Below are 27940 nucleotides of genomic sequence, written 5' to 3'. Positions count from 1 at the left end.
TCATACAAATTTAAGCATTTTCATTATTGACCGCTGCTTGTGTAGGTATATATTAACTTGCTGGTCATAAAACAACAACAAAGGACAAGATACACCAATACTGAATTAAGACCTCTAGTCTTGTCTCTCCAAAAATTAAGAAAAATTGATGCTCTTTATGATTAACCGACTCATGATGCTGTGCTTCAAATATACACATTTTCCAAAATTAAACTGTGAAGTTTATGTCAAATACTGTGTTGTAACTTTAAATATAACTGACATATTAGAACAGATAGATGGGTAATTATGATAAACTACACAATAGTGCTACTGTAGATAATATCATTTATCAATCCTGTGGTCCCCATCATTCATGCATTTACAGTTTGGGAATACAGTAACTGCAAAGGATAATAATTCATAATGGCTATATTCTCAGTACTTCATGCTAGCTCACTAGACAAAAAAAAGGTTAATTGTATAACTGGAAAAATGTAAAATTTTATTCCAAGAAAATTAACAAGCTACACAGGTAAATTTTGGCAAATGCAACTTTATATTGAAATCCACACATCTGTATCTTAAAGAAGGAAAGACTCACAGACTCTAATGTATTTCTAAAATACTAAGAAATCATATATGCTTTCACAAGTTAAAACTTAAATAATTTAAAACAACCAATACACCAAAATGTGCAGAAAATATAAACAAGACTGTGCCTTCAGTAGAATAAATGCTTCACAAATTGTGCAAGATATCATACTAAGGCTGCGGTCTCCCCATGACAGCTGTCTTAAAATATAAACATACATCAACTGCCTGTGTTTCTCAGAACAAACTAGAAAGGGCGGCACACCTAGAAAAAAATCATATCATCCCAGTGATGTGCATACTGATTTTGGGAACCACTGGAGTAAAAAGGAAAAAAAAAAAAAAAAAAAAAAAAAAAAAGAAAAAAAAAGGACTAAGTGATCTTTCATGCACTCCCAGATGACTGACCAGAGTTACTGATTCAATTTTCCTTGCTTATTTGCTTCAATGCTAAACAAAATGGAAGATACTAGATAACCCTTTAAGGCAACATGTGTTTATTCTGTATAATTATAACTGTTCAATTATGACTGGATATTATCATTATCGTTGCCTAACAGACTGATATCTAGCTTTTTAAAAAATATAAATAAGAGTCTATTAAACTTTATCCCAAATCAGCAAAAAACACAGAATACAGTTAAATGTTAGTAATTTCACTGTTAAGGAAAATGGTATTTAGAAAGAGTAATATATTTGGAAAAAAAAAGTAAAGTCTAAATCTGAACAAAAATACTGCTTTGGAATGCTCCCCAAAACTTACTCACAAGGCAAACAGATTTGTAAGTGTGATAATCCAATAATGCATGGCACATCTTTAATCAGTTACAGTACTTGAGTCCCCAGTTTTCAGTCTTTGCAAAACAATAATTGTATGAAATGTTTTAAAGGTCTTCAGATGTCTAAAATTAGTTTTATCAACACATTAACCTCATATCAACTTAATTTATTAAGATGTCCAATGCTAATCTTTTTGATGGTCTTATTTTATGTAGTGATATACACAGCATTTAGCACTGATACTTAGCACCTGCTACTTTCATAATCTAGATTTCAACCACATAAAGGAATTCAGGGCAGTAGTTCAGTCCTTTGTTCTTAATTACAAACCTTCAGCAGTGGTCAGCAGGAACATGTTTAGGTTTAAAATAGGATTAGAGGTGAGCTATTGCAAAGACTGCAGAATGTTGCCCAAATCCTTACAACTGCTGACATCCCATTCTTGATTTTCTTCTCAAGACATGGCTACAGGCCACAATTGCTTAGCAGAGAATGGTAGTGTTTCACAAGGCTAAAGATTTACAGATGCTCCCTCATATAACACAGTAAGGTTCCCTTGGTAACCTGGATTTTCTGCAGTAAAGAAGGGTTGTGCTGAAACAGCGCCTCAGCTCCCTGTTGGAGAAAATGCAGACAAAAGGATTGATTCCAGCTTGGGCAAAACTCATCCAGACAGCGGCCGTTAGAAATCCCCCGGGTACTACAGGCCCTCTTGCAAAAACTCTCCAGTAACAGGCTACCAGATAGGGACCCCACAAGGTCAGAAAGAGGAAAGTCATAATGTAGAACATTCTGCTGATTCTCTTCTCCATTTTGAACTCATCTAAAACCAGTAGCCTTCTCCTGCCTGTGGTGTTCGCATTTTGCCTGATTCCCAACAAGGTTGGAGGCGTGGGACCCCTTCCAAATCCAGCCAGCCAATTAGCAGCTGCTTGACCACTGGCTCCAGGACCATGAAAAGTCCAGTTCTGACTCACTGCTGCAACAAACTGGACTGGCTTCATTTTCCTGCGATCGTGAACAAAAAATATCAGCTTGAGGTAGACAAGCTGTGTGGCTAGGAGGATAAGGGCAAGAAGAAGCATAAATCCCAAGGAATCATTAGCCCTGAAGGAACGATGCTGGAAAGTGCATTGGTCTTCCTCCCTAATGAACGAGTAGGTGCCCACATCTAAAACTGGGGGGAAAGCCATGGCTACAGAGAGAGTCCACACCATACAGATAACTGCCAAGCAAGTCCAGAAGGTCAGTCTTTTTGTATAAAAACGGTGGTGGGCAATAGCTAAGTATCTGGTGACGCTTATGCAGAATAACATGAAAGCAGTGTGGAAGCAGGACAAAACCCCCAAAAAGGCAATCACTTTGCAAGTAAGAGTCCCATACGTCCAAGTAGAGCCATTTTTTACAGAGGTGAAAACAAATGGGAAACAAATTGCAGATCTGAGGATATCTGAGCAGCAAAGATCCAACAGGAAGTAGTAAGGAGCTCTATGCAAGGTCTTATCTTTGACTAGCAAAATGGAGATCAGAAGGTTACCCACCACACTGACTCCTATTATGAAACCCAATGAAGTCAGTTTCAGAAAAGCTGTTAAAGGAGAGAGATTTTGTAAAATGTTGTCAGCTGCATGGCTGTAGTTCGCCATAGATGGATGGATGATATGTATATTGCCTCAGTCAAGTCTCATGATCTATATATAAGAACAAGGAAAAAATAGATCCATACATCTTACTGAAAATGTAATCCACAAACAGAACTGATCTTGTGTCTAGTCACACAGTACATCCTCTTCTTTCTGATTTGTCATGCCATCAAAATATCTGAAAAAAAATCGAGCTATCAGTTCTTAAGTTAACAAGAAATGATGTCAGAAAGTGCTAACAAAGATGTTAATTTATGGAGAACCAAATGAAGTTGTAAATTTGAGTACTATTGTTTGTTTTTAAAAATCATGAGGCTTTTTTTTTACACTTACTGTTTAGCATGTTTGATTATTGGCATTTCACAGATTTGACTACTGACAGTTTCAGAACTGAGCAGTGCCCTTCTATTTGGTAGTATATATAATTTTACAGTTAAAGCCTCAGAGATTTTATGAATCAAATGATTCCCAGTTTGCAGGTCCAAGAGTTAATCACTGACATCTTTTATAAAAATTTCCAAAGACTTCTGATATTTTGACATTACCTACATTTATTTTTCCGCTACAGTATTTGTCAATGTTTTAGAGCCAGCTAATGTGTTGATACGGATCACACCCAAAGAAACCCTGCAGAATTTATGTTTTTTAACCCAAGTCACCAAAGCACATTAATCACACAGTGTTAGTTCATGCACATTGCAAGAGAAACAGTATTCATTATCCCCCTCCCTTCCTCCTATAAACCATAATTTTGTCATTTAGGTTTTCAAATAAACAGGTATGCCAGACAGACGACAGCACTATGCTTTAGGGTCTTCCTTCTCTTCTCTTCCCCCCACCCCCTGCTTTAATGCAAATCTTTAAAGCCTCGACATAATTCCGAATAAGCAGCGGTTAATGGAAATACTGAGGGGGGAGAAAAGAAAAGGGGGGCAACACACCCAAGATATAATGCCGATCCTTTTGGAACGGCTGGTTTAGGCTATGCTTAAATAAACACATAATAAATGAATTCTTTTTTTTCGCCCTTTAGCTAATTAGGGCTCCGCGATTCCTACTAATCCTCCCGGTGAATCGCACCGGAACGCATTTCATGCAACAAAATGCAATAAAATAAAATAAAATAAAATAAGGGACTGTCTGCTGCTGTTTTTCCCCCCTCCAGAGCCAGGGACGGGAGCCACAGCAGGCATGATCAGGCTCCGTCGTTATCCACACGAAGTGTTTCCTATGCCACCTCGGGTGCACAAAGGATATTCCCACTGAATCCCAGTAAAATCCTGCCGTTCTTACCGTCCACAAAAGAGCCTGACTGCTGGCTGTGTAAACAGAGGCTGATCAGATCATGGCACATCGTTTTAAAAACCATGAAACCAGGCTCCCCCTCCCCCTGCCGCCAGCCCCGCCGCTTCCCCTCCTCTGTGGAGCTGTGCCCGCCGCGCCGCCGGCCCTGCCTCCACGCACACGCACACACACTGACACACGCACTCACACGCACTCGCACACACCACGCACACGGCCACGCAGCGCTGCCCGGCGGCCCGGGCGCCGCCGCCGCCCGCCCGCCGGCGCCCTGCGGGAGCCCCGCTGCGCGCCGGGGGGCTGCGCCGCGGCGGAGGCGTTGTCCGTGAACGCTGCGCTGCCATCGCCGTGGCGCCGTTTCTCCAGCAGCGGCACCCCCGGCCCACGCAGCGGCAGCCGCAGCCCCCGGCACCCCGGCCCTCTCCTCCTACCTGTTGGTGCGGGACGTCCCCGCATGCCAGAGCTGCTCCTTCCCGCCAGCGGAGGCAGGGATGCGTTTCCCTGGCGGTCCGTTTTAAAACCCTTTTGTTTTTTTCACTCTCCTGTGCCGTCTTTCGTTTTCCGTTCTTCCATCCCGTTTTTCTGTATTTTTCCCGTTTTTTTTTTTTTTTTCCCTCCGCCTGGGTACCTTGATGGTGAATCCAGTCAGTGGCCCGGGCGGCGCATGCCCAGTACGGCGCCGCGCGCGCCGAGCCCCGTCCTCCCCTGTCGCAGCGCCACGAGCTCCCCCGTAACGCGGCGGCGGCAACGGCCGCCTCGCCGCGGGCCCCGCAGCCGCCGCAGCAGCGGTCTCCTCAGGGAGGGCTAGGCAGCCTCGGCAGCAGCAGTCTCCTCAGTGGGGGCTCGCCAGCGGCGCCGGCAGCACGTTTCCATTGCGATGCTGAGCGGAGCTGCATTTACTGGCGAGCCGGGGCAAAGGCAGCTGGAGGAAGGGGAGGGCGGAGGAATGAGGTCCTGCGCTCCTTGTTTATGCCTTTGAACTCCCCCCTCCCGCCTCCGTCGCTTAAAATGGGGGCCGGGAAGCGGCTCCCCGCTCTCCTCCGTGCGCTTTGCCGCCCGTTAGCAGGGGGACTGGGAGGCTTTTCCTCCTGCTGCTGCTTGGGTGCTGGCTTTTGTGGCCCATTTTCTTTCTTCCAAATTCTCACCCAGTGAATTCCTCCCTTTCAACTCCGGAGGCAGAGGCAGTGCTGTAGTTTGGGGAGGGGATGTCCACTGGGGAGCCGTTAGGACGCTGCCCCTGTCCCCGGCGCCTCCGCTCCCCTCCTCACAGCTGGCAAACAGGCTTTTTAAAATGCAGACAAAACCGGTGCAGAGCTGTCAGCGCGTTTTGTGGCAACGATAATGAATTTTAATGTTAAGCTCGTTCTGTTGGCAACAGGGCCCACGTTTTCCCCTCGAAGCATAGGGCAAGCGCAGTGAGCAGCGCGGGTGCCCCAGGCGCAGTGCGGCGCTCCTGCCGGTGCGTGTGGCACCACCGGCCCTCGGGGGTCGGTACCGGGCGGTTGGGATGGTGTCGCGGGGGCCTACAGATGACCACGGCCACACTGCCGGGTGGCCTGAGGCCTGGGCAGGGGCACAAGTGCCTGCGCGCCGCGTGGTGCGTCTGGTCAGCCATCATCACCTTGAAACTAGGGATGGATAAAACCCCTTTGGATTTTGTGCCGGCTGAAAAGAGCACGTCCCACCTCTGCCCTCCTGCCTGTTCAGTTTTTATGTGCGTCTATCTGAGAGAAGCAGGAACATAATAAAGAGTTACCATGAAGTAATTTGGTTTGCTTTCAAGGCTGTTGCGGAACAGCTTGTTTTGGGCAGAGAGGTTTGGATTCTGCGAAAACTTCTTCACTGGGACATTCCAGTTCAAGTCAAAATAAATTCTTCATGGGGATGGATTTATGGGATCGACTCATAATGTGAGTCTCATTTTTGAGACCATTAGTAGACTATAGATAGGCATTTTTTAAGCTGTTGTCAAAGAATTTTTTTTTTGGCGCTTTCTATAAGTCATTGTAATCAGTGGCCAAACCACAGAATTAGCCTGGTCAAGCTTAAGGATCTGCAGCAACAGGAAAATAATTTAAAACAAAAATTTCATCATTTCAAGCTTGTGGCTTCCTTCAGATGAAGTTTAGTCCTGTGCAGAAAACTCATGCAGACACCAAGTACCACATAATTTATTTTCTTTTTTTTCCATTAATGTGATTATTATGGCCTTGTACTGGTGCTCATCTTTGGCGTTAGCTTCACCTTTTAAAAACTGGCATTTTGGGTAGTTATTAAAGTCACCTCGAGCTGTACTTTTCATATGTCACAATCACTCAGCTAAGCAGACCTTCCCTGCTATCCCTTTTCTGTGGCTACATGTAGGTACCCAAACATACATGTACAATGAAAGTTATTTTTAATGTCAAAAAATGAAGGACAAGGAAGTGACTACTAAGAGCAGGCACTTTATGGGCTGCAAAGGATTCCCTGGATGCATTGAAAATTAAATACTTAAAATACTGGATTAAAAAACAGATAGACTGATTTATAATTCCTGATACAGAATAGGAATAATATGTGCATGGTTGGGGCTATTCTTTGACCCTGATTTATGATTTATATTTGAAGAGTAAAATGGATGACATTATAATCCCCAAAAATGTAATATGATAGTTTTTAACCTTTTTTGTCTGTGCTTTTTCATAGAAATGTTATAGAAGTATATTGCTATATAACATTTAAGAACTTACTTTTCTTTTATACTTTTCATGAACTGCTTAGGAGTAATCTGTGGACTTCTACAATTCATAGACTAGTGTTCAACCATTGGTTTAACAAACAAATTTATTATCATATGTGTAATCTGATACAGATTTCTAAACTGACCCAACCTAAACCTAATATAGATATCCAAACTAACACCACTATAACTAAGCTGCTTGTTTAGTCAGTGGAGAAAAGCAAGCATTTCATGGAGCATTTTGTCTCATTCTGAAGCACAAGTTAATAACACAGGTCAAATAAATTGCACTCTTAATTTCTTTGAGTGTAAGGGCAGAGTTAGGCATGAGTAACCCTCATCACAAGGGAAATCATTTTTGCTGAAGTGTTAGATAACACTGTGATTATGCTGGGAATGGGTCACTTTCTGGGAGGGAAAGCAAATCCAGGAGTCATGGGATTGGGAATCTGGGAGGTAAAGAGTAGTCAGTTAAAGATGATTCCTGGAAGTGTGGACCAGGAAATGAATGTGCCCTGGAATAAATTTTTTGAGTGTCCTGAAATCCTGTACCTTTGCCATGAGGAGGGATCCTGAACCCTGAGTAAATTTCCCACCATGTAGTATAAGGCAGCGCTAAGGGCAAGAGGAAAAGGGCTCCAAAAAACAGAGGAGCTGTGTGCTACATAAGGATCACAGAGAAAAGAAGTGATGACCCTCAGGAAACTAAATATCTCTCTTGCCTTTTGTTTAGTTAGGTGTCTAAGTCTTTTCCCCCAAAAGGAAGGGGTAAGAGACGGTGGAAGTGAAGTGTAAGAGCAAGAGCATTCATGTGCCCCATTATAGCTAATCACAGACTAATCAGAGTATTCCCTAGAGTATGTGACAGCCTCTCCCTGATTTTCTAGTTCAGACCAAAGATGTGGATGATGTCCAAGCTTTTGGTCAATTCTTATGCACAGTTATTGACAGTTTTAGTGCAAGATCTCTCTCATTTTCTCCTGTTAGAATTATTTTATTTTTATAATAATCACAGCCTAGAAAGTAACTGGTGAGATACAGTGTTTTTGCTGGCAATTGAGGATCCCATATCCTGACTGGCAGCTTTTTCAATTCAGGTTTAAGAATAATCATTTCAGAATAACCAAGGGTTTAGGTCCAGTGAATTCAACCCAGCTAGATCCAGAATACCTTATTGGAGAATCCTGCTTTGAAGTTTCTGTGTCTTTGGCACCAGCGTCAGATCTGAGCGGTCATTGCAGTGAGGTGGTGTTGATGCTCGGATACTTACGGGCAGTACCAGGAAGTCGGGTAACTGTGGTGGGTGACAGTTGAGCACTATTGTAGAGAAACCTTGCTGGCATATAAGTAGTAGTTTAGATATTTGGCACCTAATTTCTTTTGAGAAGATGTGCTCTGGAATTCTGTACCAGAAGTGCGAGCTTGGTGGTAATGCTGGGCAGGTATTGTCATTGTTTTGAGCTTTTTCCGTAGGATGGGAGAGTTTTTGAAAAAAGTCTTACACTGCGAAAAAATGGAGTCTAAGGTAGACATGGGGCTGGAAGACAGTCTAGTGATGATGATGAATAAGCTATAAACATGGGGTGAGATCCTGCCCTCACCAAGGTCAGAAACAGCACTCACTAGTTTCAGTGGAATCTAGGTATCAGCTGTTGGCCAGAAGTTGTGAATAGCTAAAATGTAAAATATTCATGCCCCTATTCTCTTGATTATTTCAGTAATTAAGATGTTTACTGGCTGTCCTGAAATCTGGATATATGCAATGTCTACCCAGTCTGCATAATGCAAACTGTGAAACTGTGACATTTGTATAAAACAGGAGAGAGAGTCTGCAAGGTATACCCACCTCTGTGCAGAGGCCAGCATAAGATTTATGTATTGCTTAAGAGACTGTGATAGATGCTATCAAAGTACATCCTTTTCAAAGGGCTCAAGGAATTCTTCCAAGAGAAATTTCATGCCTGTGCAGTATATTTGTGCAACTTTAAAATAGTATTTAAGTAGGACTTATGTAATGCAGAGACCTGTGTAAGACCCCTGCACAATGGAGAATTTCACCTGCAATATATTTGGTTTTGGTGCTTTGTAAACTCTTTGTAGAATAAAGACATTGTCAGCAGTGTCTGGATCCTGGGTTGGCTCTCACTACAGAGGTAAGTTTCATTCTGTATTGAAAATCTCTGAACTGGTCTCCAACTTAGTATTGTACGTTCTCACCTATAACAAAATTGTGTTCATATGACCATAGGACTATGATTATCCTTACAGATAACTATTGGGTTTTTTTTTTCTGGTATAAATCTTCAGTTAGATCCTCAGAAGTTTTATATGTATTTCTCAAAAGTGTTTAATGAGGTATTTTAAAAAAATGTTTCAACACTGTCTTTTGAAGCTTATTTTTTCTTAAAAAGTGATCTATCTCTCATGTTTACATTGGGATAAATAAAGATTTAAGGGCAGATACACGTAAGCTTATTTGCTGAGCGTATGAAAAAGGCTTTGGCCTGCAGAGAAAAACCTCTACTCTGTTTGACTCTCGTGGGTGTGATGTACCAGTATGCTTCTGAAAATCCCATTAGATACTTATCTGTATCCTCAGGCTTCTGAACACCATTTAACATTTCGATCATTAGAACTGTATTTTAAAAATGAAATACCACTTCTACATTGAAGTTGCATAGATACACTCTTAAATCTGTGTTACAATGTTAAATTAACTTATTTTTGTATGCAATTTAGGTAGCCTGGGCATGTAATTACTTGACTTCACTTGCATACTGGGTAGTTAGAAGTACAAATGAACTTAACTGTGGCCATGAATAATTACCAATACAAAATCACACTGCTAATTACTTGTGCCTGCAAAAAAGATAATCTATAGTGGCCTTTATATATATATATGGTTTAGCGGGGGAGACAGAGAGAAGAGAGGTAGAGGAACAGAGAAAGAAAGGTTATACGTGGTCTTTGTAGTATGGGGCTCATTGTTTTCAAAGACTTTATTTTGTTCTATAGGGTTTGTGCACCGTATATATGTTGTCATGTACTAAAGAACTGCCAAATTGTTCATCTTTGCACAGCCAGGGTGGAATGATAATATGTAACTGATAAAAGATACAGCCAGTCACACCCGAAGTGACCCAAATTGATTTAGTTCCACAGAAATAAGTAAGTAAGTAAGTAAGTAAATAAGTAAATAAAATATTACACTATTGGAGGAAGTAGTTCTAAGTAGATACATTTGGTGAGATAACATTTTAAAATGGTTGAGAACATTTCTGTAGTAGTAGTAGTAGTAGTAGTTGCTGCCTTGGATCCCCCATAAATTGTATATAGAAAGAATGTTATATTTATAACTTAATCTTTGAAAAAAAAAGGAAAAATCCAGAGGGTAAACACTATCTTGTATGTCCATATTTCAAATCTTTTAATGTGAGTAATACTGAACTTGCAATATTGTCAGCGGGAGGTATTGACATTATTATTCCATCAACAGTTTCTGGCACTGTAGTAATGCCACAGTAACAGGATCTTCAGCGAGGTCCTGAGCTTGTGACCAGTAGGGACACTTGCTGTTATTCCCTGATGTCCTTGGGAGGAGAAAGAACCTCTCATCAGGATCTCAAAAGAAGGTAGACTAAACTTAATGATGTTTCTGCTACATCCAATAGCTTTGTACTCCTCCCTTGCTAGAACGTCTGTTAATGTTTTGGTAATTGAATGTGGAATGGGAGGAAACGATATTTCTTCTTTCTCTCTTACCAAAAATAAAATACTATTCCTTACAAGTCTTGTAGATGGGATTTGTTGAAGCATGTGCATAGACACTGAGAACAGTCTTAGAGCAGTAGTGATTCATTTATTTAATGTATTTTTATACATTCATTTATACATCCAGAGTTGAATCAATTAATTGTACGTATTTTAGTGTAAGTTGCATTACAGCATGTCTTTCAGCTACTGAAGTACTGTAAATGCATTCCATTCACTGATTTGTTTTTCTATGTAGGACATACAGTAACGTGAATACATCACAGCAGTACAATTTAGCAGTCTTGATAGTTGAAAGGACCGACGTCAGCTGAATACAGTTATGAATTCATGACTAAATCACCATAGATGAAAGGCATGACTTTTGCATGAGTCTTGTCTAGCCAGTAATACGAAAACAAGCTCGTGAGAAGCAGGTAGAGAACCTTTCCTCTAATTCAGAAGCTGAGCTGGTAACATTGACCCAGGGCCGTAGTGACTGATGGTAATGATATTCTGCCTGCAATGCATGGCTAAGCAGTCCTGGCCTCTGAACTGAATGTTGTTCACATATCTTATTTTCTGACACTCTTCCAACCCTGTTAGGTCTGTTGTGCTTGAGTAAGCGGGTAAAAGGGGAGCATCTCCACTCAGTGGAAGATTTCGAGCCAACGCAAGTCAATGCTGTAGTGTTACTAACGTAGGAACCTATGTTAATTTGCTCTAGTAGGGGATCTGTCCCTGTGATTTTAGAAACATAGATTATTAGCTTTAGAAACAGATGATAGACAAAAGCTGGTAGATTTTCTTTTTTTTTTAACAAAGGAAATGTTTGGTTTGTGTTGTTTGCCCACCTCATCCCTTTGCAGGTATTATGTTTGACAGTTCTTTTGTCTATGCTATTTTAATACTTGAGTTTTCAATAAAATGCTTACTCAGAGACTATTTAATGCTTCTGGTTTACTTTACTAAATGGAGAGTCAGAACTTGAAATAAGCCAGCCACTGCTGAAGTACACAGCAGCTATGCAGAGTAATGGCCATTAACAGTGTCAATCACAGCATTTGAGAGCAATTTTTTTTTTGCTGTCACAGATGCCAGTGGAACACTATGCAGCACTATGAATACGGTGAGTGACAATATAAAGCAGAATGCATGCCTTGATAGGGGAACCTAAAACACCTGAGAGATAGGGGAAAGATGACTTCTAGCTGAACTGTGCCCAACATTTTTGTATATCCAATATTAAGGGTAGACGGCTCCATGTCTGAGAAGCCAACCAGCTATGTAAAGCTCTTCTAGCCAAGCTATTTTGTAGTTTTACAGACTGTATGGATATGCATGGAATGCTTCTTTGGATGAGCTGGAGGATTGCCAGGCTGGTAGGCCATCTAGTATAACTCCTCTATTTTTATGTTGTTTGAGCACTGGAGATTGTCATAAAATGGACAGGGCCTAATACAAGGAACGATTATGGTCCATTATTTTTCAGATATTTTATGTCACAAATCTATAGAATAACTAGATATAGCTCATGCATATGTTCCATCCCATTCACTGTCTTTTGAACCTAAAGGCTGATTTTAGCCAAGTTATATGAGCAGATGTCTCAGAGACAGGTGAAGTTCCCATAAATTGTGTGAATGACGGCTGCTGGCATTCTCAGGATCAGGTCTCTAGGGACCTTGGACCACGCTTGATACTTCAGGATCAACTGCTCATCCACTGGTCAAAACTGGATGTGGTCTGAAGTCTGCTAATCCCTTTCCAATCCAAACTATTCATGATGAGGCTTGGCTGTGCTCGGTCATGCAGCTGAACAGGACACTGAATAAGTCACCATGTTTTCTGTATCCAGGGGCAGGATGACAAGTAGCAAGCATAACAGTGTGCTAGAACCAAAGACTTTGTTGGTTCTGTAATAGACTACGGATATCCTACTCATTAGGTTAGTATCAACCTGACAATCACACTATCAAGATCCTCATTGCTTCAGTTGCACAGTTACTGCTCCTTTTCTTCCAATGCTCTTGGAACTATTTATATGAGTATTATCGGTATATAGTGATATATGATAAATCAATCACTTTTTGCAGAGCTGATATATATAAATTCTCCCATTCTCTACCATCTTTAATGTTAGATTGGTGGTGAACCGTGAATGGACAGTATGTTGTAGGATGATAGAGACTGGCAACAGCATTTTCTATTTCTAGCAATATACTGAGAGGAGGATTTAAAAATAATAGGATAAAGCAGGATAACTGTCACTGACAGCTTTCACAGAACTTACAGGCTCTACTCCTGTGCAAAAATTAACTGTCAATGTTAATTTTTTTTTCTGATACAACTGATTCAAATCTATATGTTAGCCATTTACTTTCTACTAATTTATTGTTTAAATTTTTAGTTGAAGAAAATATAAATATATACTACAGACTGTCTCTAGATTTTTACACAGCTCTGCGAAGAAAGTATGGGTTGATAAAAAAGCATTATCCTGAATGAAATTGCTTTGAATACATGAGATTCAGACAGTGAAGAGTCAGGTCTGCAACATGTAGGATGGTGCGTGAATGCTGACTTTGCTAGCAGTAGGCATGAATGTATGCTTTTCTCATGAGTTTCAGGTCTTATGATCCTCCAGCCCTAGAAAATGAAATGCTCTTCTCCAGTGGAAAGGATGATGGTGAAAATCCTCTCAGCCGGAATCACAGAAATTGCACAACATTCGGGGTTGCACAGCATCACTGCCCACCTGCTCAAGCAGGGTCAGCTAGAGTAGGTTTCCCAGGATCATATCCAATCAGGTTTTGAATATCCCCAGGGATGGAGAGTCCACAGTCTCTCTGGGCAACATCTTCCAGTGTTCAGACACTCAAAGTAAAGTATTTTCTTATGTTCAAGTGGAATTTCCTGTGTTTCAGTTTGCCTCTTGTCCTGGCACCATTGAGAAGAGTGTGGCCTCAAAATCCTACTTTGGGATATGTGCCTGGACATAAAAACATTGATAACTGAACATATCAGTTCCTCATAGCATAAGATCAGCAATAGCCATGTAAAATACGCCTGTTGTGTAATTCTCTGCTGCATCGTAAGTTTGATATTAATGCAGTGCTTCAAAGGCTAACAGAACACTTGGCTGATCTACTGTATATCTCTATTATGTATATCTCCTCACATAAATATGCATGCATAACAAAACTGTGGCAATTTGAGGAATTTATGTAAAACTTACTAATTCTCTTTGATATCATGGGTCCTCTAGGTGTATGTTTCAGACTGCACACTCCATATTGAAAGGAGGGCATTTTTTTCTTTCTTTTTTTCCTAACCTCTTTAGTGTACTGAATTTTCAAAGGACATTGACACAAGGCCAACAATGGAACATAGTGAAATACTGACAACCTGAAATCAGATGGAAACCCCTCAGAAAAGAATTGGCTATTGCTCAGAATGACTTATTTGCCCAAGTGGGCTAATTACTAAAACATGGATCACATCTTGGAAAAACAGGACCTAGTGGTGCTGAAAGAGAAATAAAATTTATAAAGGGGAAGGTAACTCAATGACCGTTCTGGAGTAAGACAGAAGAAATCAGAGGAAAAAACTTGTTGCAGACGTTTTCTGCAGCAGATAACACAGGCAGCCAGAGGCAACTGAGAACACAGAATTAGTGGGATTGCAAGGCTGAATTTAAACCCACTTTAGACCAATTTAGGCCAGACTAATTAGATAATAGAGCTGGGATACCCTCTGGAAGATAAAGTGAGAAGTTGAAGAGAGCTAAAGTTATACAGATAGTCTTAATTATGAAACTTTCAGACTTCTAACTGCTTCACTTTGCAATCTTGGAATACAATTATGAATCTACTTCAGACAAAACTGTCTTTTTCTACTCACATTGAGTGAGGTCTGCTTTCAGCCTTAAACCCTTTAACCCTTACTTAACAATCTGTGAAATTGAAGATATGGATATTTAAATATGGCTGCTAATGACCAGATAAGTAGAACATTTCAAGACAGGAAATAAAATACTTCTTTTTTTCATGTAAAAAACTAACATTTTCAATCATGCTTTGATGTTTCTGAAACTGAACAATGTAGGAAAGAGTAAGAGGATGTGTGACTACTAGTACTAAGAATACATTGACATTTTTGCTTTGGGTTTCATAGTGCTAAAATGAGGAAAGGAATAGAAGTTTAGTGGACTTTGACTCAGCGTTGTGGCTTAAGACTTAAGAATGGTTTAAAGTGAATACAACTGCATTATATAGCAGTTTTAAGAAAGAATTTCTGAAGTGTTTATACCAGGAAATGGTGAAATGTTTGTTCTGGCAGTGAGTGAATCCTAGAAGTGACAGTTTGCACCAGTGTAGTTTATGGGCTTTTATTATTTCTGTGGTAATCAGAGAAGAACATATGTACTTAAAAAACTCCATGCAAATGTCTCTGTTTCCTGTAAGCTGCACATTTCTCAGTCTTGTTAATAAGACTAGAAGTAGTTACTGTAAGCAGGTGGCAGGGATCAACTGGTTCAACAATGAAAATAACAATCTTTCACTCATCAAGTTCCTTAGCATTTATTTCTTGAGAAATCAGAGTGCAGCTGTTACAAAGTGAGGAGGAACAGAAAATGTTTTTTCAACACGAGATAACAAAAAACCCCAAAGCCCAGCCCTTTAAGAGCTGAACATGCAATTCTTACTGAACAAACGGCTCAGCTACTACTACTACATGAAATAGAGTGTATTTAAAGTGTGTATGTGGGTGCCTCTTTGCCCTGTTTCTATGACATTTGCTTCCTAAAAACCTCTATTTTCTTGTATCATATACATCTTCAGGCAATTTTCTTAGTCCTGAGTCAAGACAGTTGGCAGTATGATATATTAAAGCAACAACCTGACAACACTATGATGTACAGCCTATTTCAAATTATTAAGACTTCATTGTTAAGACATTGTTAGTTTATTTAGATAGTGTACATCAAGTGTTCACACATTCTGCATTCCATTCCCTCAGTATTGCAAGGTCAGTATTGCTTTGGAAGCAAAAGGGATTTTCATGGTTAATTCTCATTGAGTCTACTGGGAGTTAAGCAAAGAAACCTCTGGCAAAACTGAAGGAAGAATTCAGATTCTGAGCACATTACATTTCTAACCTGCTGCTGTAATAACCTGTTGGCCCATCTGAAATTGGGAGCACATAATCTTTTTTTTACTGGAATTTCATTGTTACTTCTGAATAGGAAAAAAATTTACAAGGTGCTTCTCATTTAATACAGAGAACTTTATGTGAACTAGGTGAAAAGAATTATTGTGGAACACTAACAGACACAATATAGGATTGTTTCATTGAAATGGTAGAAAATTAAGACAGAGGTATAAGCTGGTATATATCATGGACATCTGTATATAACACATGCATTAGAAGTGTGAATAGACACCTTATGTTAGTGTTGAGAGTGGGCTGTCTTGTGGATTTCCCTTTTCACAGAATCAGAGGATCACAGAACGGTTAAGGTTGGAAGGGACCTCTGGAGATCATCTAGACAAACCCCACCCCTGCTCAAGCAGGGTCACCTAGAGCACATTGCACAGGATCATGTCCAGGTAGGATTTGAATATCTGCAGAGAAGGAGACTCCACAACCTCTCTTGGCAACCTGCTCCACTGCTCTGTCACCCTCACAGGAAAGAAGTTCTTCCTCATGTTCAGATTGAACTTCCTGTGTTTCAGTTTGTGCCTGTTGCCTCTTGTCCTGTTGCTGGGGACCACTGAAAAGAGTCTGACAGAGTCTGACACCCTCCCTTAAGATATCTGTAGATTTTGATATAATTCTTCTCTTCTCCAGGCTAAACAGGGAAGGCTGCTCTTGCAGCCTTCCCTCGTAAGAGAGATGCTCCAGTCCTTTTCTTTGGTTGATAAGTCTTGCAGGGAGGAGACAATGGAGTCAAAGCTGAACATTTAATTTCTGAAGTGTATTTGTGAAATAGGAATGGGGAGAACATTTTTTCTATTATTTATTGAGATGTAGGTCAAATAATTTACTAGTAGCAGACTGAGAGGAAAAAAAAAAAAGCATCTATTTTAAGAACCAATTTAGATTTTCACATAAATGGAAATCGAGAATAAGTCGACTGTATTACACAGAAGTGTAAGGGCTGGTGCAAGGTCAGAATAAAGCCTCTTGTGATTTCTGTTCAAAATGAATTTAAATCAGGATGACTGCACTGATTTCAGCAACTGCATGCTGTTTTTTAACCAGATGAAAATTTAGTATTCAGTTATTCAAATAAAAAATTCAGCTAATATTTCCCTAAGGGGATGGACACTATAGTTCCATCATGAGCACCATCTCATGCTGGGTGCATTACTGGTCAAATGACAGGGACCTCTCCATACCAGAGACATGGTTATTGTGACCTATGTACTGTCTTTGATCTTGTCCAGAGCTCACAGAGATGTCAATGGGAACTCTGTGCAACACAGTCTTTCACTTAAGCTGTCAAGCCTTAATATTTTCGAAAAATTGACTTTGTCAGGCTGAGATAATTAGCATTTGGGGCTTTGAATTGAAGCACTGAATTCCATTTGGAGTATAGTACTAGCCCCATAAGCCCCTCTTTTAAAATCCCAGCATAAAAAGAGGATTACTGTACATATGCTGTATTTGCTCCCTTTTTTTCCATAACCTTTTAATGCCTCAGGGATTGAGTTTCACTAGGCACAGTGGGAGAATCCTGGCACATCTGGTTTCCCTGTAGTCTTACATGATGACTGAACAGCCTCACAGCTCTTGCAGTCAGGTTCCCCATGGACTCACACTGTGATTAGATTTGTTCACCACAAATATATCCTTGTTTACCATAAAGATACAAGTGAATTGAGTTGCTGTTTATGCATCACCATTTACAATTAGGATTTCATAGAATTGCAGAGTAAATTAAATTAGAAGGGACCTTTGCAGGTCATCTAGTCCATTTTCTGGCATGATCTCTTCCCAAAGATGTTTTTTTTCCTCTTCTGTTGATGGACAATTTAAAAATATTCTTTCAGCCAACTTTGAGCTCTGACAGTGTGATCTCTGCTTTTCTACTTCTCTCAAAATCCCCAAGCACACACCTCAGCCCATATAAATTCTGTATTTCCAATAAATACTTACTTTTTTAAAAAATAGTGTAACATAAAATACTAATTCCCCAAAACCTGAAACCAAGCATGGAAGAAAGACAGAGATGGTCAAACTGATAATAAGTCACACAGCTATCCCTAAGAGTGTCTAAGCAAAAACCTGATCACCCAGCTTTTGTCACAGCAGGAGATGGCACCCTCGGGGGAGAAGGCAGCATTGGCCTAGATGTGCAGTTGGAGCCCAGGGAGACCTGGCTATGGCTCACTTCTTGGGCAGGATTTCAGATTATCCAGCATCCCCTGCATCAGGGCAGCTCACTGCCATAACCCTGGCATGAGAAGTGGTCCTATGTAAGTTGCATAGTGTTCAAAAGATACTGTTTGGCTACTCTTTTGAGAGAGCTTGATTTAAGACAATAAAATCTTTCCAGCTGACTTCACTGAGTTTTTCACTAGGCCATAGTCATTACCAGATAGCACTGACTTGGTTTTGGAAAAATACTTTTTGCCTATTTTTAATGTTACAGTTTCTGTAATTTATGTTTTTTTCTCTGCAAATACAACAGGAAGAAAGCATTACTGTGTGACATTTATTGCTGAATACTTGTTTCTTATTGGCAACTGCTCTGGATATATGATCAATGTCTTTATTTTCTGTGAGAAAACAAAAAGTGATTTGTTTATGTCCCATTTAAATAGTACTTTCTATGAAAAAGATTTTTGGTAGATACAATTGTCCCTCTATAGACTATAAACTCTCTCAGAACACCAGATAAACTTCTTTAAGTTGACCACAAAAGGCTTTTCTTAAAACATCAAACTTTAAATTGGTGCAATTGTTCCTTGCTATTCATGTAGACACTGAAATAAGTACCTGTTTTCGAAGAAAAATGAGTCAAAATGGCTTCTGCTGATCCTCCTGATCTTTTCAATAGATCCAGACAAAGTTTGAAACTACTGCCACATGACTTACTTATGAACAATCACTGCTAGATCATGTTAGGTTAAAATCTGAGAAATAAGTGCAGGTATTTACCACATAATTTCTGTAGCCAACCGAGTTCTGAGAATTGTTGGCAGAAAATGCCTTTGAGCAGTTCTAGAAGTACTTTAAGGCATTCTGGTTTCACAGGTAATTCATGGACTAGAAAGTGAACATATTTGCATAAAGGAAAAAGACAGGCCCTCCAGTAAGTTTTACACAACTATGTTGCTCTGCAGAATTTTGACTTCATTCGGAAAGAAAAGGTAATTCTCAAGCTCTTGTAGCTGCAAAGTGGAGGACGAGTATGAAGCCGACTACACTCATTTTAGTGCCTTGAATATTTATTCAATGCCATTTGGCAGCTGGGAAAATGGTCCGTAATGTTTCCAATTAAAATTCCAAGATAAAGACTAGGGGAGAGGACTGCAGACAATACAGTAAGCCTCAAGCAGAGCAAACTTCACCCCAACCCTGTCTCTCTAATATTGGAACTCCTGGTACTGCTAGGGGCCACTTCAGTTACAGGTCTTAAACTGTTTGCTTTGCTTTGCAGTCTGAAGGGCAGCCTTGTTTTCTTTCTTTCTTTTTTTTTTTTTTTTTTCATTTTTTCTTTTTTGTGTGAATATCTAGGTTCTGATCTGATCAGAAAACTGATCCAGAAACAAAAGGACATGCTAACTGCCTGTTGTGCCTACACGTTAATTTGATAAAATCTCCCACGTTTTCAAGTTTCATTAAGGAGAAACTAAGCTGAGGAGTGCAGTAGAAAATGTGATCATGTTTTGAATATCTATTTATTGGTCTTTCATTTTTCAGCTCAAAATAGATCTAGCTTTCTTTTCATGTAGATTAAATTTAGGAGGTGCATCACCATTGTTTTCCTAATTTGCTTTTTGGAGATGCACTACATATTAGTGTTCTTTCTGAATATTGGAAATGTAATATTTAGGTGCTATTGCCTATTCACATGAACTGAAAATCTTCATAATTTTAAAACTGTTTACATTCTTCAATAATTTTTTCAGTGCATTTTTTTTGTCAGTCAATATCTAGCATATTAAAAATTTGTCCTTTAAAAGTTCTGAAGATTGATTTCACTGGGAATTAACTTTTAGTCCTGAGTACCTTCAGTCACTTGAAATCTGTCTACATGTTTTGCTGGATGAGGTTCTCAATTACTGGTCTTATATTTCTAATTTGGTGAACAACCTCACTTTGTTGACTTCAGATCATTTACTAACAACTTGTTCATGTGCAAATTGGGAGGACAAGTAGATCCAAACTCTTCTTTCTACCACTCCTAATGATCTCTTGTCATTAAATCAGCTTAGATCTGCCAAGCCTTTCATCAGATGTAAAATGAATGGAAAAGTTACTTTTGTAGGATAACAATTAGAGCCTGTACCATGGTAACAGACCTATTATGGTTCTTCCATTTAGTCATGTTTTATCTTATTATAAACAGTGAACTCAACTCCCTACTCCCTTCTCACAAAGCCTATGCAAACAGCTTTTTGCAAAAAAACAGGAACCAAAGCTTCAGACATCATCTAGTGGGTACACGGATGATGGGCTAGTCCAGGTGTAGCTCCTGGGGTGGGGGCATGTAGCTTGACAGCTGTAACCACACGAGGCTCCAGAAATCTCTGTGAGCATCGTGGAGATAGCACATGCTTCCTGTGAAACAGCAGTCAAGTCACTGACTCTCCTATCAGTTTTCCCATTCATAAAAGGATACTGTAGGGATGCAAATATTAGTATCTGCAAGCACCTTGGAGCTCTCAGATGAAAGATGCTGTAGAACTGCTGAGTCTCACTGGAGTATTAAACTGGCATCACCATCAGCAGCATTTATCTGAGTGGGGAAAAAAAGGGTTCACAGCAGTGGTTTATCAGTTTTAAAACATCAAGAAAGACAAACACATTAGTTACCAAGTGAAGTGTTTGCATGCCATTCCCAAGTAGTGCTGTTCACAGTAAAATGGCAAAGCCCTGGCTGTTCTGTAGTGCTTGAAGCTCTGCAATGAGCAATGAAAGACTTCTGTCCTCTCTGTTCACAAATAGACTGTATGCTCGATGTTAATTGTAGGATGGCTGATTTTGAGCTACACTGTTGTTAAAGCAGATGGAAATCATAGCAGTCAAAAGGATTAGCTCCTGATTTACAACTTTCTTACATTAATTAGAGGGTAGATTGTGTTTTGCTTTCTGCTCTGAAGACAGCCACTAATGATATTAGTTTAGTGCACAAAGCCATTCACTTTGTGTACTCAGCTGAGTCCCAAAAGAACTAGAACCCTGTTTTCATAAAATGTTGAGATAAAACAAGCTCTTTTGAAGTCTAAAAACTGTATCATTCAAGTAACTATAAAGGACTAGAACATTATATATATATATATATATATATATATATATATATATATATATTTAGAAAAAATGAAAATGGTCCTTTATCTCCTTGGGTCTCCAGCTAGAAAATTGCCATGAATGACTTTTGTACTATAAAGGCAACTACATAATCATAATGTTGAAAATTCACAGTCTAAAGGAAAAAGGAAATACTTCAAGTTTCTCTTGTACTGGAATAACGGGCTTTGCAGTTGAATGCTGTCGATTTCAAAGTAACAGGACCAGCTCCTTTAAAGTGCTCTAGAGTAATTGATATGGAAATGAGATAATTTTTATATATAAAGTAATAGGACAAAGACAAATATATTCATGGTACAAAAGGTCAACTGAAAATATGTCTTATATCACATTAGTTTGTAAAGTTATCTAATCTAAGCAAAAGAACAAAATAATATTTAATATAAAAAATTCAGCAGTTTCAGCCATTTCTCTTATTCTTATTTTCCTTTTCATAAGAACCACTTCATCAAACTGATGACAAAACACATAGGTATTTATTAAAACAGAAGAAAAACAAGGATATCCAGTGCTATACTACTATTGAGTCATCAAAAAATGCAAGCTTTTAACAATACAATTGCTTCTGTCAGAATCCAGGAAACACACCCTACGTGGTGCAAACACCTCTCAACAAGCTACAGTCTCAACACAGTCCCCAATATCCCTATCAATTGACAATAATTATGGTGCTAAGGTTTTGTTCTCCTGCTTTACAGGGTGAAACTGTTGCACAATTCTGTAAAACTATTACCAGAGATCTTTTCCAAAGTGAAGAAAAAGATTTTTGAGAAAAGCTAACAAGGCTGAGTAATGGTTTAGCAGGGTTCAAATACGAAAAGTCAAACTTCGTATGTACTTCTCTTCATACAATGTAATAGGACATACTTGTATCTGCCCTATAGCATAATCTCATTTATGTTCCTCTGTAGCAGGTAGGCAGCCTGTGAAGATGAGGCATTATCCTACCCTCTGAAACTCCTCTTAAGGTTATAAATTTCTGTCACCACAACAGCTGTCACATTCTGACTTAGGGAAGCCACAAAAAGGTTTCAGACAGCTACCTGGCAAAGCTGTCATGGGACCTCTACACTTCCTATACCTCGAGCAGCAGGAACAGAGCAGCACAACCTACATTCCTGTGGCTAGCTGGGTTGAGCCCTGCATTTTCAACTGCACATTTTAGAAGCTCTCCTTTTACCTTTCTCCGTCAACCATGGTAATTTAGAGAAATTGCAAGATTAAAATAACCATGGCTTATGTCTCCTCAGAAGATGGGAGACAGAAGCCAAAAGTTACAAATCACAGACAGAAACCTTACAATTTGGAGAAATCCAGATATAATCTGTCCACTCAGTTACTTATGTAAGACCTACCAGACAATACTTTCAACCACCACTTTGCGCTCCAATGACCAGACACATTTTGCGGGGGGAGGGAGGGGGAGGAGACTATAAAGATACATCACTTTGCATCACATCTAACCTTCTTCCCCAGCTCTGAAATACAAAAGTATTTCCAGCATAAGTGTGCAGTGCCCACAGCACAAGATCAGGAGGAAATTCTGTGGAGCATGGATAGCTTACCTTCCTAGGCTCCTTATTCTGTTGCTGTTACTTACTTGCTTTTACAGACTGTGATCCTTTTATCAAACTGGCAGCTAGAACACCTCAAGAAGCCAGAGGGATTTGTGTAGACAAACACTCTTGGCTGCGCCACTTCCCCTTCGCTACTAAAAGAAAGAAGCAGGTCCTGCACATGCTACTAGGTAGCTAGATCCTTTCAACTACATAGCATAAAATCAAAATCAACTCATGCCAGACAATCTAAGCATGAATAGAATAAGATTATTAACAGCCAACCATTTTGCATCATGATTTTTTACTTTGTCTTTGGTCCTAATCTTCCATGGAACTCTGACACATCAATTACATAAGAAGCTTAAATGTGCAGTTAACAACTTAAGTTTGTCATGAGGACGACATTGAAGTACTAGGGACCTGTTCAATAAAACCATGATTATATCCAAAGAAGTTGGTTTATTTATTCATCATATTGAAAAAAGGAACATGTGCATAACTGCATTGTTGTAATTCTAATAACCCCCTAATGCAGAAATAATATGCATAATACCTTAATAAAATAGGTGGGTCTTCAGTTTCAGAAAAAAAATCAAAAACAAACCACCAAATGAATTAACCCTTAAACCTGGTGTGCTTAAATGAAAGCTGAGTACAGAAAATAGACAAAAGATATAAAATGCCCCCCTCGTTTGATTCATGAAGCTTTAAGTACACTTTCTATGAAATACACGTGAAAGAAAAATCATGGTCCCTTTCTTAAGTGCAATCATTTTGGAACAAAAACAGAGGCTACAGAAGAAGTACGTTCTAAAATAAAAATACAGAAGTAAAAAGCTTTAATGTTTTCTTAGTTCTCCCAAGTCTCATCCCTAGGACACCAAAAGTGAGCTGTGAGGGGTTTAACTGTCATTACAAAGAATGTGAATGCACACACACAAACTAAGTTTGAGCAGCATGCTCTTTACTTATCTAATCGTAAGTGCTTCAATACCTCCAAAGCCTTGTCATCCTGACTAGAAGATTAATAGCTGCTTCCTCCTAACTCTGAAACCAAAATTGTGGAACTTGTTGCATGGGCTCTGTCATACATTTATAAACATTTACTGTGAACCAGCCTATGACTTTCTTTCTCCCTTCTGAAAAGTTCTTACCATCTCTACGGAAATATTTAATCACAGGCAATATGAAATCATCTTACTGTCACAGGAATAGATCCTACAAATCCTTTTTACTGTGCCTGGCCTTTATTCTGTAGTATTGCACAGTAAGGGGCTTGCAGAATTATCTATTTCACATTTTTGAGTGTTATCCAATACCAAAGCTTAGTTTTAGACCCCAGATCTCAATCCCAGCACAGTTACGCTGTGTTTGTGCATCTTCTTGACCTCATTGCTGTCCATTTCTTTTCCTCGCATACAAGCCGAGACAGGCACAGAATCCAATGACACTGACAGTGAGGCCCAGCAAGAAGGCCACTGTGTCTCCAGCATCCAGGCCTTCAACTGCTGGCAGCATAAGCAGCAACGAAACGAGCACCAGGAAAAGTTTTGAGGTGTTCCCAGTAGAAAGCATGCTGCTGACCAGCTGAGTGCACAAGGTCAGTGAAATGAAGAAACAAGATGTGGAAAGCTGGTACTATAGCAGCATCTGCAAGGAAAACAGAAGGAACATGACAGGCTTCCCTTCCTCCCCCTTTCAATTGTCTTTCCAAAAGCCAACCAGCGTGACTGAGATATTGCAAGTGTCTGTGTGGGAGTTGAGAAATTTAGGTTTTATCTTCATAGATAACTAGGAAAATAAATGACTTACTATCATAAGATAACTATTGTGGGTTTGCTCTCTTGCTATATAACTCTGTGGAAACAAGTCTCTTGAAGTCTTATCACAAGATAAGGAGTGAATATGCTCGCCTGCCTGTAATCATCAGTGCCTCATGCTATGCTAAAGGTGCATTTTTCACTAGGCTTTTACAATTGGATAATTTTAATTAGTGCATAAAGCTTATCCTACACCTTTCAGTAAGGAACAGCTCTGGGAGTGGTGTACATGGGAGGATTACTCCACACTAGAGAGGATGCAAATTTAACTGTCAGTCCCTCTTCTGGTTATGTCCCCACGTGAATATACTTACTTGAAGACAAACGCCTTTTCTGTTTTCTCCAGCTTCAAAAAACTTCTGTTTAGATAACCATGAAGGGACCAAAGGAAAGAAAAGGTAAGTAAATGTCTTGTCCCAGGTCACACACGAAGTATCTTCGGTGAAGCGTACTACAGCAAACACAAGGAAACAAATCTCCCCATTATTCCACACCAGAGCTTCCATACAGCAATATTAAGTGTAACTACCCCGAAGTGGTTCACCCTGCAGGAATAGCTCGGCTTTGGTGTAAAAACCCCACAACCAACCAACCAACCGACCATGACAGCGCCCAAACCTCCTCCCTGACTTGCCCCGGTGCTCGTGCGACCCGGGGCAGATCCCGGCGTCTCCTTCCCTCCCGCTCCCCCGAGGGCGCCCGGGACGGGACAGGGCGACGGGACCGGACGGCTCCACCCCGCGGCCCCGCCGCTCGCCGGGGCGGCCGGAGCGGCGCTGCGCGGCACCGGCGTCTCCCCGCCGCCGCCTCCCCACCCCCGGGAGCCCCGCGTCGCCCGGCCTGGCGACAACGCCAGCTCCGCGCGGTCACCTCCTGCCGAGAGGGAGAGCGCGGCCCGCGGAGGCCCCGCGCCCGCAGCGCAGCGCAGCGCAGCGCCGCCCGGCCGGCGCCGTCCGTCAGCTCCACCAGGGGCAGGGCCGCGCCGCCTCGCCCGGCGCCCGCAGCGCGCCGGCCGCCATGACAGGAAGGGGCGGCGGCGGCGGGCGTGACCCGGCCGGGCCGCCCCCCGCTCCCGGCACGCACCGCCGCCGCGCGGCCTCCGCGGCCCCCGCGCGCGGCTCGCGGCCCCGGCGGCGGGGCGGCGGCGCCCTTTGCGCGGCGGCGGTGGCGGCGGCGGCGGGAGCGGGGCCGCCGGGCCGGGCCGGGCCGGGCCGGGCCGAGGCGGCGGCGACGGCAGGGAGTGCGGGTGCGCTGGCGGCTCTGTCTGTGAAGCGAGGCCGGTCGCGATACCAGTATTTAACGTCGGCTGCTTTGAACTCCCCGTGCAAAATACCCCGGTGGCGTTTGTAATTAAAATACCGATATTTTGTTCCGGCCCGTGACAAACAGCGGTTAGGATGAAAACGGTCTGGTGTTACAGCTGTTAACGATCCCATTACTATTATTATTACTACCTTGTTAAGGCATCGCCAGAAGGCGCCGTTCCGACGGCGGCCCGCGGGCACCGGCGGCCTCCTAAACCTCGTGTCCTGCGAGAGGCTCCTGACAGCGGGGACGGGGCGTTAGCGCCAACCGCACCGCCGCGAGACTGGCCCGGGAGGCGGGGGGTGCACGGACCCACCTCGGCCTCGTCAGATAAAACTGTAAAAACGCGCTTACCTGGGCTCCTCGGGTGCTCCTTGGCTGCTCTTTTCCCTAAAAATGTGTAAATGAGACACGTTGCCTTTGGTTACAGTCGGTTCCCTACGTATTTTCTGATTTAGGTTCTTGTGCAGCGCTGGTAATGACTGCTAATTACTGTCATCTTAACAAATTGCTTGTCTGAGCGTTAGAGCAGTTTTATAGCATGGAGAGCAGCCTGAAGCTTTATAAAATAATTTTAAAAAAATCCCCGACTAATACGTGGCAAAGTTAAGATAATCAGGTAACCTGAGATCACCCACATAATTAAGTCAAACTTGTCTTGATTTTTTTTTCTGTACTTCTACTTGGGACAAAGCTGCTTGTGGCAATATTGTATTGAACTGCAGTATTGTTCTATTACATAGCACAGTGCTAGCCCCCCTTTTTTATTTAAGTGCTGTAGGGGGATATCTAGCTACTTCCTAATCCGATCTCAGGTTTTTATCTTAATTTTTTTCAGTGAAAAATATGTGCTTAAGTTTGGATGAAAGGCCTGTAAGCAGTTACTATCGTTCCAGTATGTCTCTGGAATGCTCACAGAAATAAACAGAAGAAACTGTGCTAATATAATGATGAAATCAACCTGGAATTTGTAATCCTCTTATATCAAGTATTAATTCATGATAACTTGCATTCTTACAGTTTTCCCCCAGACTTGTGTGGGACAACTTTTGTAAATAATATTCTTTATATAAATATTTTCTGATGAGCTTCCTAAACAAAAATAAAAATCCAGATAAATTGTTCAAAATATATATAGCTTTACATTTATCTTATATAACTTCAGCATAATTGCCCCTGAGCAATGATCCTTCATGCTTGTAAGAACTTTGTAAGTCTGTGCTGAGGTATCCACTAGCATGCCGATCAAAATTCTTTTATTGCTGCTCTTCTCCATCTATCTGGATCTATTATCTGTCTTTTTTTTTTTTTTTTTTTTTTTTTTTTTTTTTTAAGACTGCAAATTTCCCAGGATAGGAACAATATTTTTGCTCTCTCTTTTTATTATGTAGCATGAAGGTTTCTGCTGTATAAGCAGAGCTTCCTGACTGTGATAATGAAAATAACAACAATTATCACTATAACTGATAATCATCCTTTTTAGTCGTGAAAAATCTGTTTGACAGCTTTTCTTACCTGAAATGCTAGATGCCTACTATTCAGTTCTGAAGGTGTTTTCTCAAAAAATGATGACCAGATAAACTCATTACTTACCTGAGAAAGTCCTGAACGTTCTGGGAGAGGCATCATGGCATTAAGGAGAGTAATGTTAAGATACCTAACACGTTCATTAATGAATCACAGATAAGTCTTACTCCTATAGTATCTGAAGAGTGACACTTTGGAGTGCAGGAGGTAACTGTCATTTTAATCATAGCTGTCATCGGAGATAGTGGGCCCTGGAGTCTCAGATCTTTTAGTTCCTTGCTTGGCATATTTACTGCATCTTGCATTGATGACAGGTAAATGTTGCAATGTTCTGCAATGTCAAAAAATGTTTAAGTCATTCCTGTAAATTTCAGCATTGTATTTGCTGTCGCTAGCACTTACCAACTAAAATTT

General features: G+C 40.8%; 2 protein-coding genes and 1 long non-coding RNA gene across 4 annotated transcripts; all 3 read right to left on the bottom strand.

Moving 5' to 3' along the window:
- Window positions 1–1886: 1886 nt before the first annotated feature.
- Window positions 1887–2999, bottom strand: GPR85 (G protein-coupled receptor 85). Its single transcript, XM_062566988.1, has one exon. It carries the CDS (start codon window positions 2997–2999, stop codon window positions 1887–1889), a length of 1113 nt encoding a protein of 370 aa, XP_062422972.1.
- A 12338-nt stretch (window positions 3000–15337) lies between these two features.
- LOC134144531 (uncharacterized) lies at window positions 15338–21114 on the bottom strand. The gene is made up of 2 exons (XR_009959412.1): window positions 20627–21114; window positions 15338–16785 (listed from the first exon to the last, which is right to left on the bottom strand). It is a non-coding gene; the product is annotated as an uncharacterized LOC134144531 (long non-coding RNA).
- A 655-nt stretch (window positions 21115–21769) lies between these two features.
- SMIM30 (small integral membrane protein 30) lies at window positions 21770–25676 on the bottom strand. Of its 2 annotated transcripts, none has more exons than XM_062566963.1 (3): window positions 25565–25676; window positions 25009–25145; window positions 21770–24524 (listed from the first exon to the last, which is right to left on the bottom strand). In XM_062566963.1, the coding sequence occupies exon 3, from the start codon at window positions 24447–24449 to the stop codon at window positions 24264–24266; it is 186 nt and encodes a 61-aa protein (XP_062422947.1). In that variant the 5' UTR covers window positions 24450–24524; window positions 25009–25145; window positions 25565–25676; the 3' UTR covers window positions 21770–24263. The 2 variants fall into 2 exon arrangements, with proteins under 2 accessions (XP_062422947.1, XP_062422958.1); XM_062566974.1 differs by having other exon boundaries at window positions 25009–25053; window positions 25565–25674.
- Window positions 25677–27940: the final 2264 nt, after the last annotated feature.

Source organism: Rhea pennata, chromosome 1, assembly GCF_028389875.1.
Source record: "Rhea pennata isolate bPtePen1 chromosome 1, bPtePen1.pri, whole genome shotgun sequence".
In the NCBI taxonomy this organism is placed as follows: domain Eukaryota; kingdom Metazoa; phylum Chordata; class Aves; order Rheiformes; family Rheidae; genus Rhea; species Rhea pennata.
This window is presented reverse-complemented; position numbering and strand designations above follow the sequence as displayed.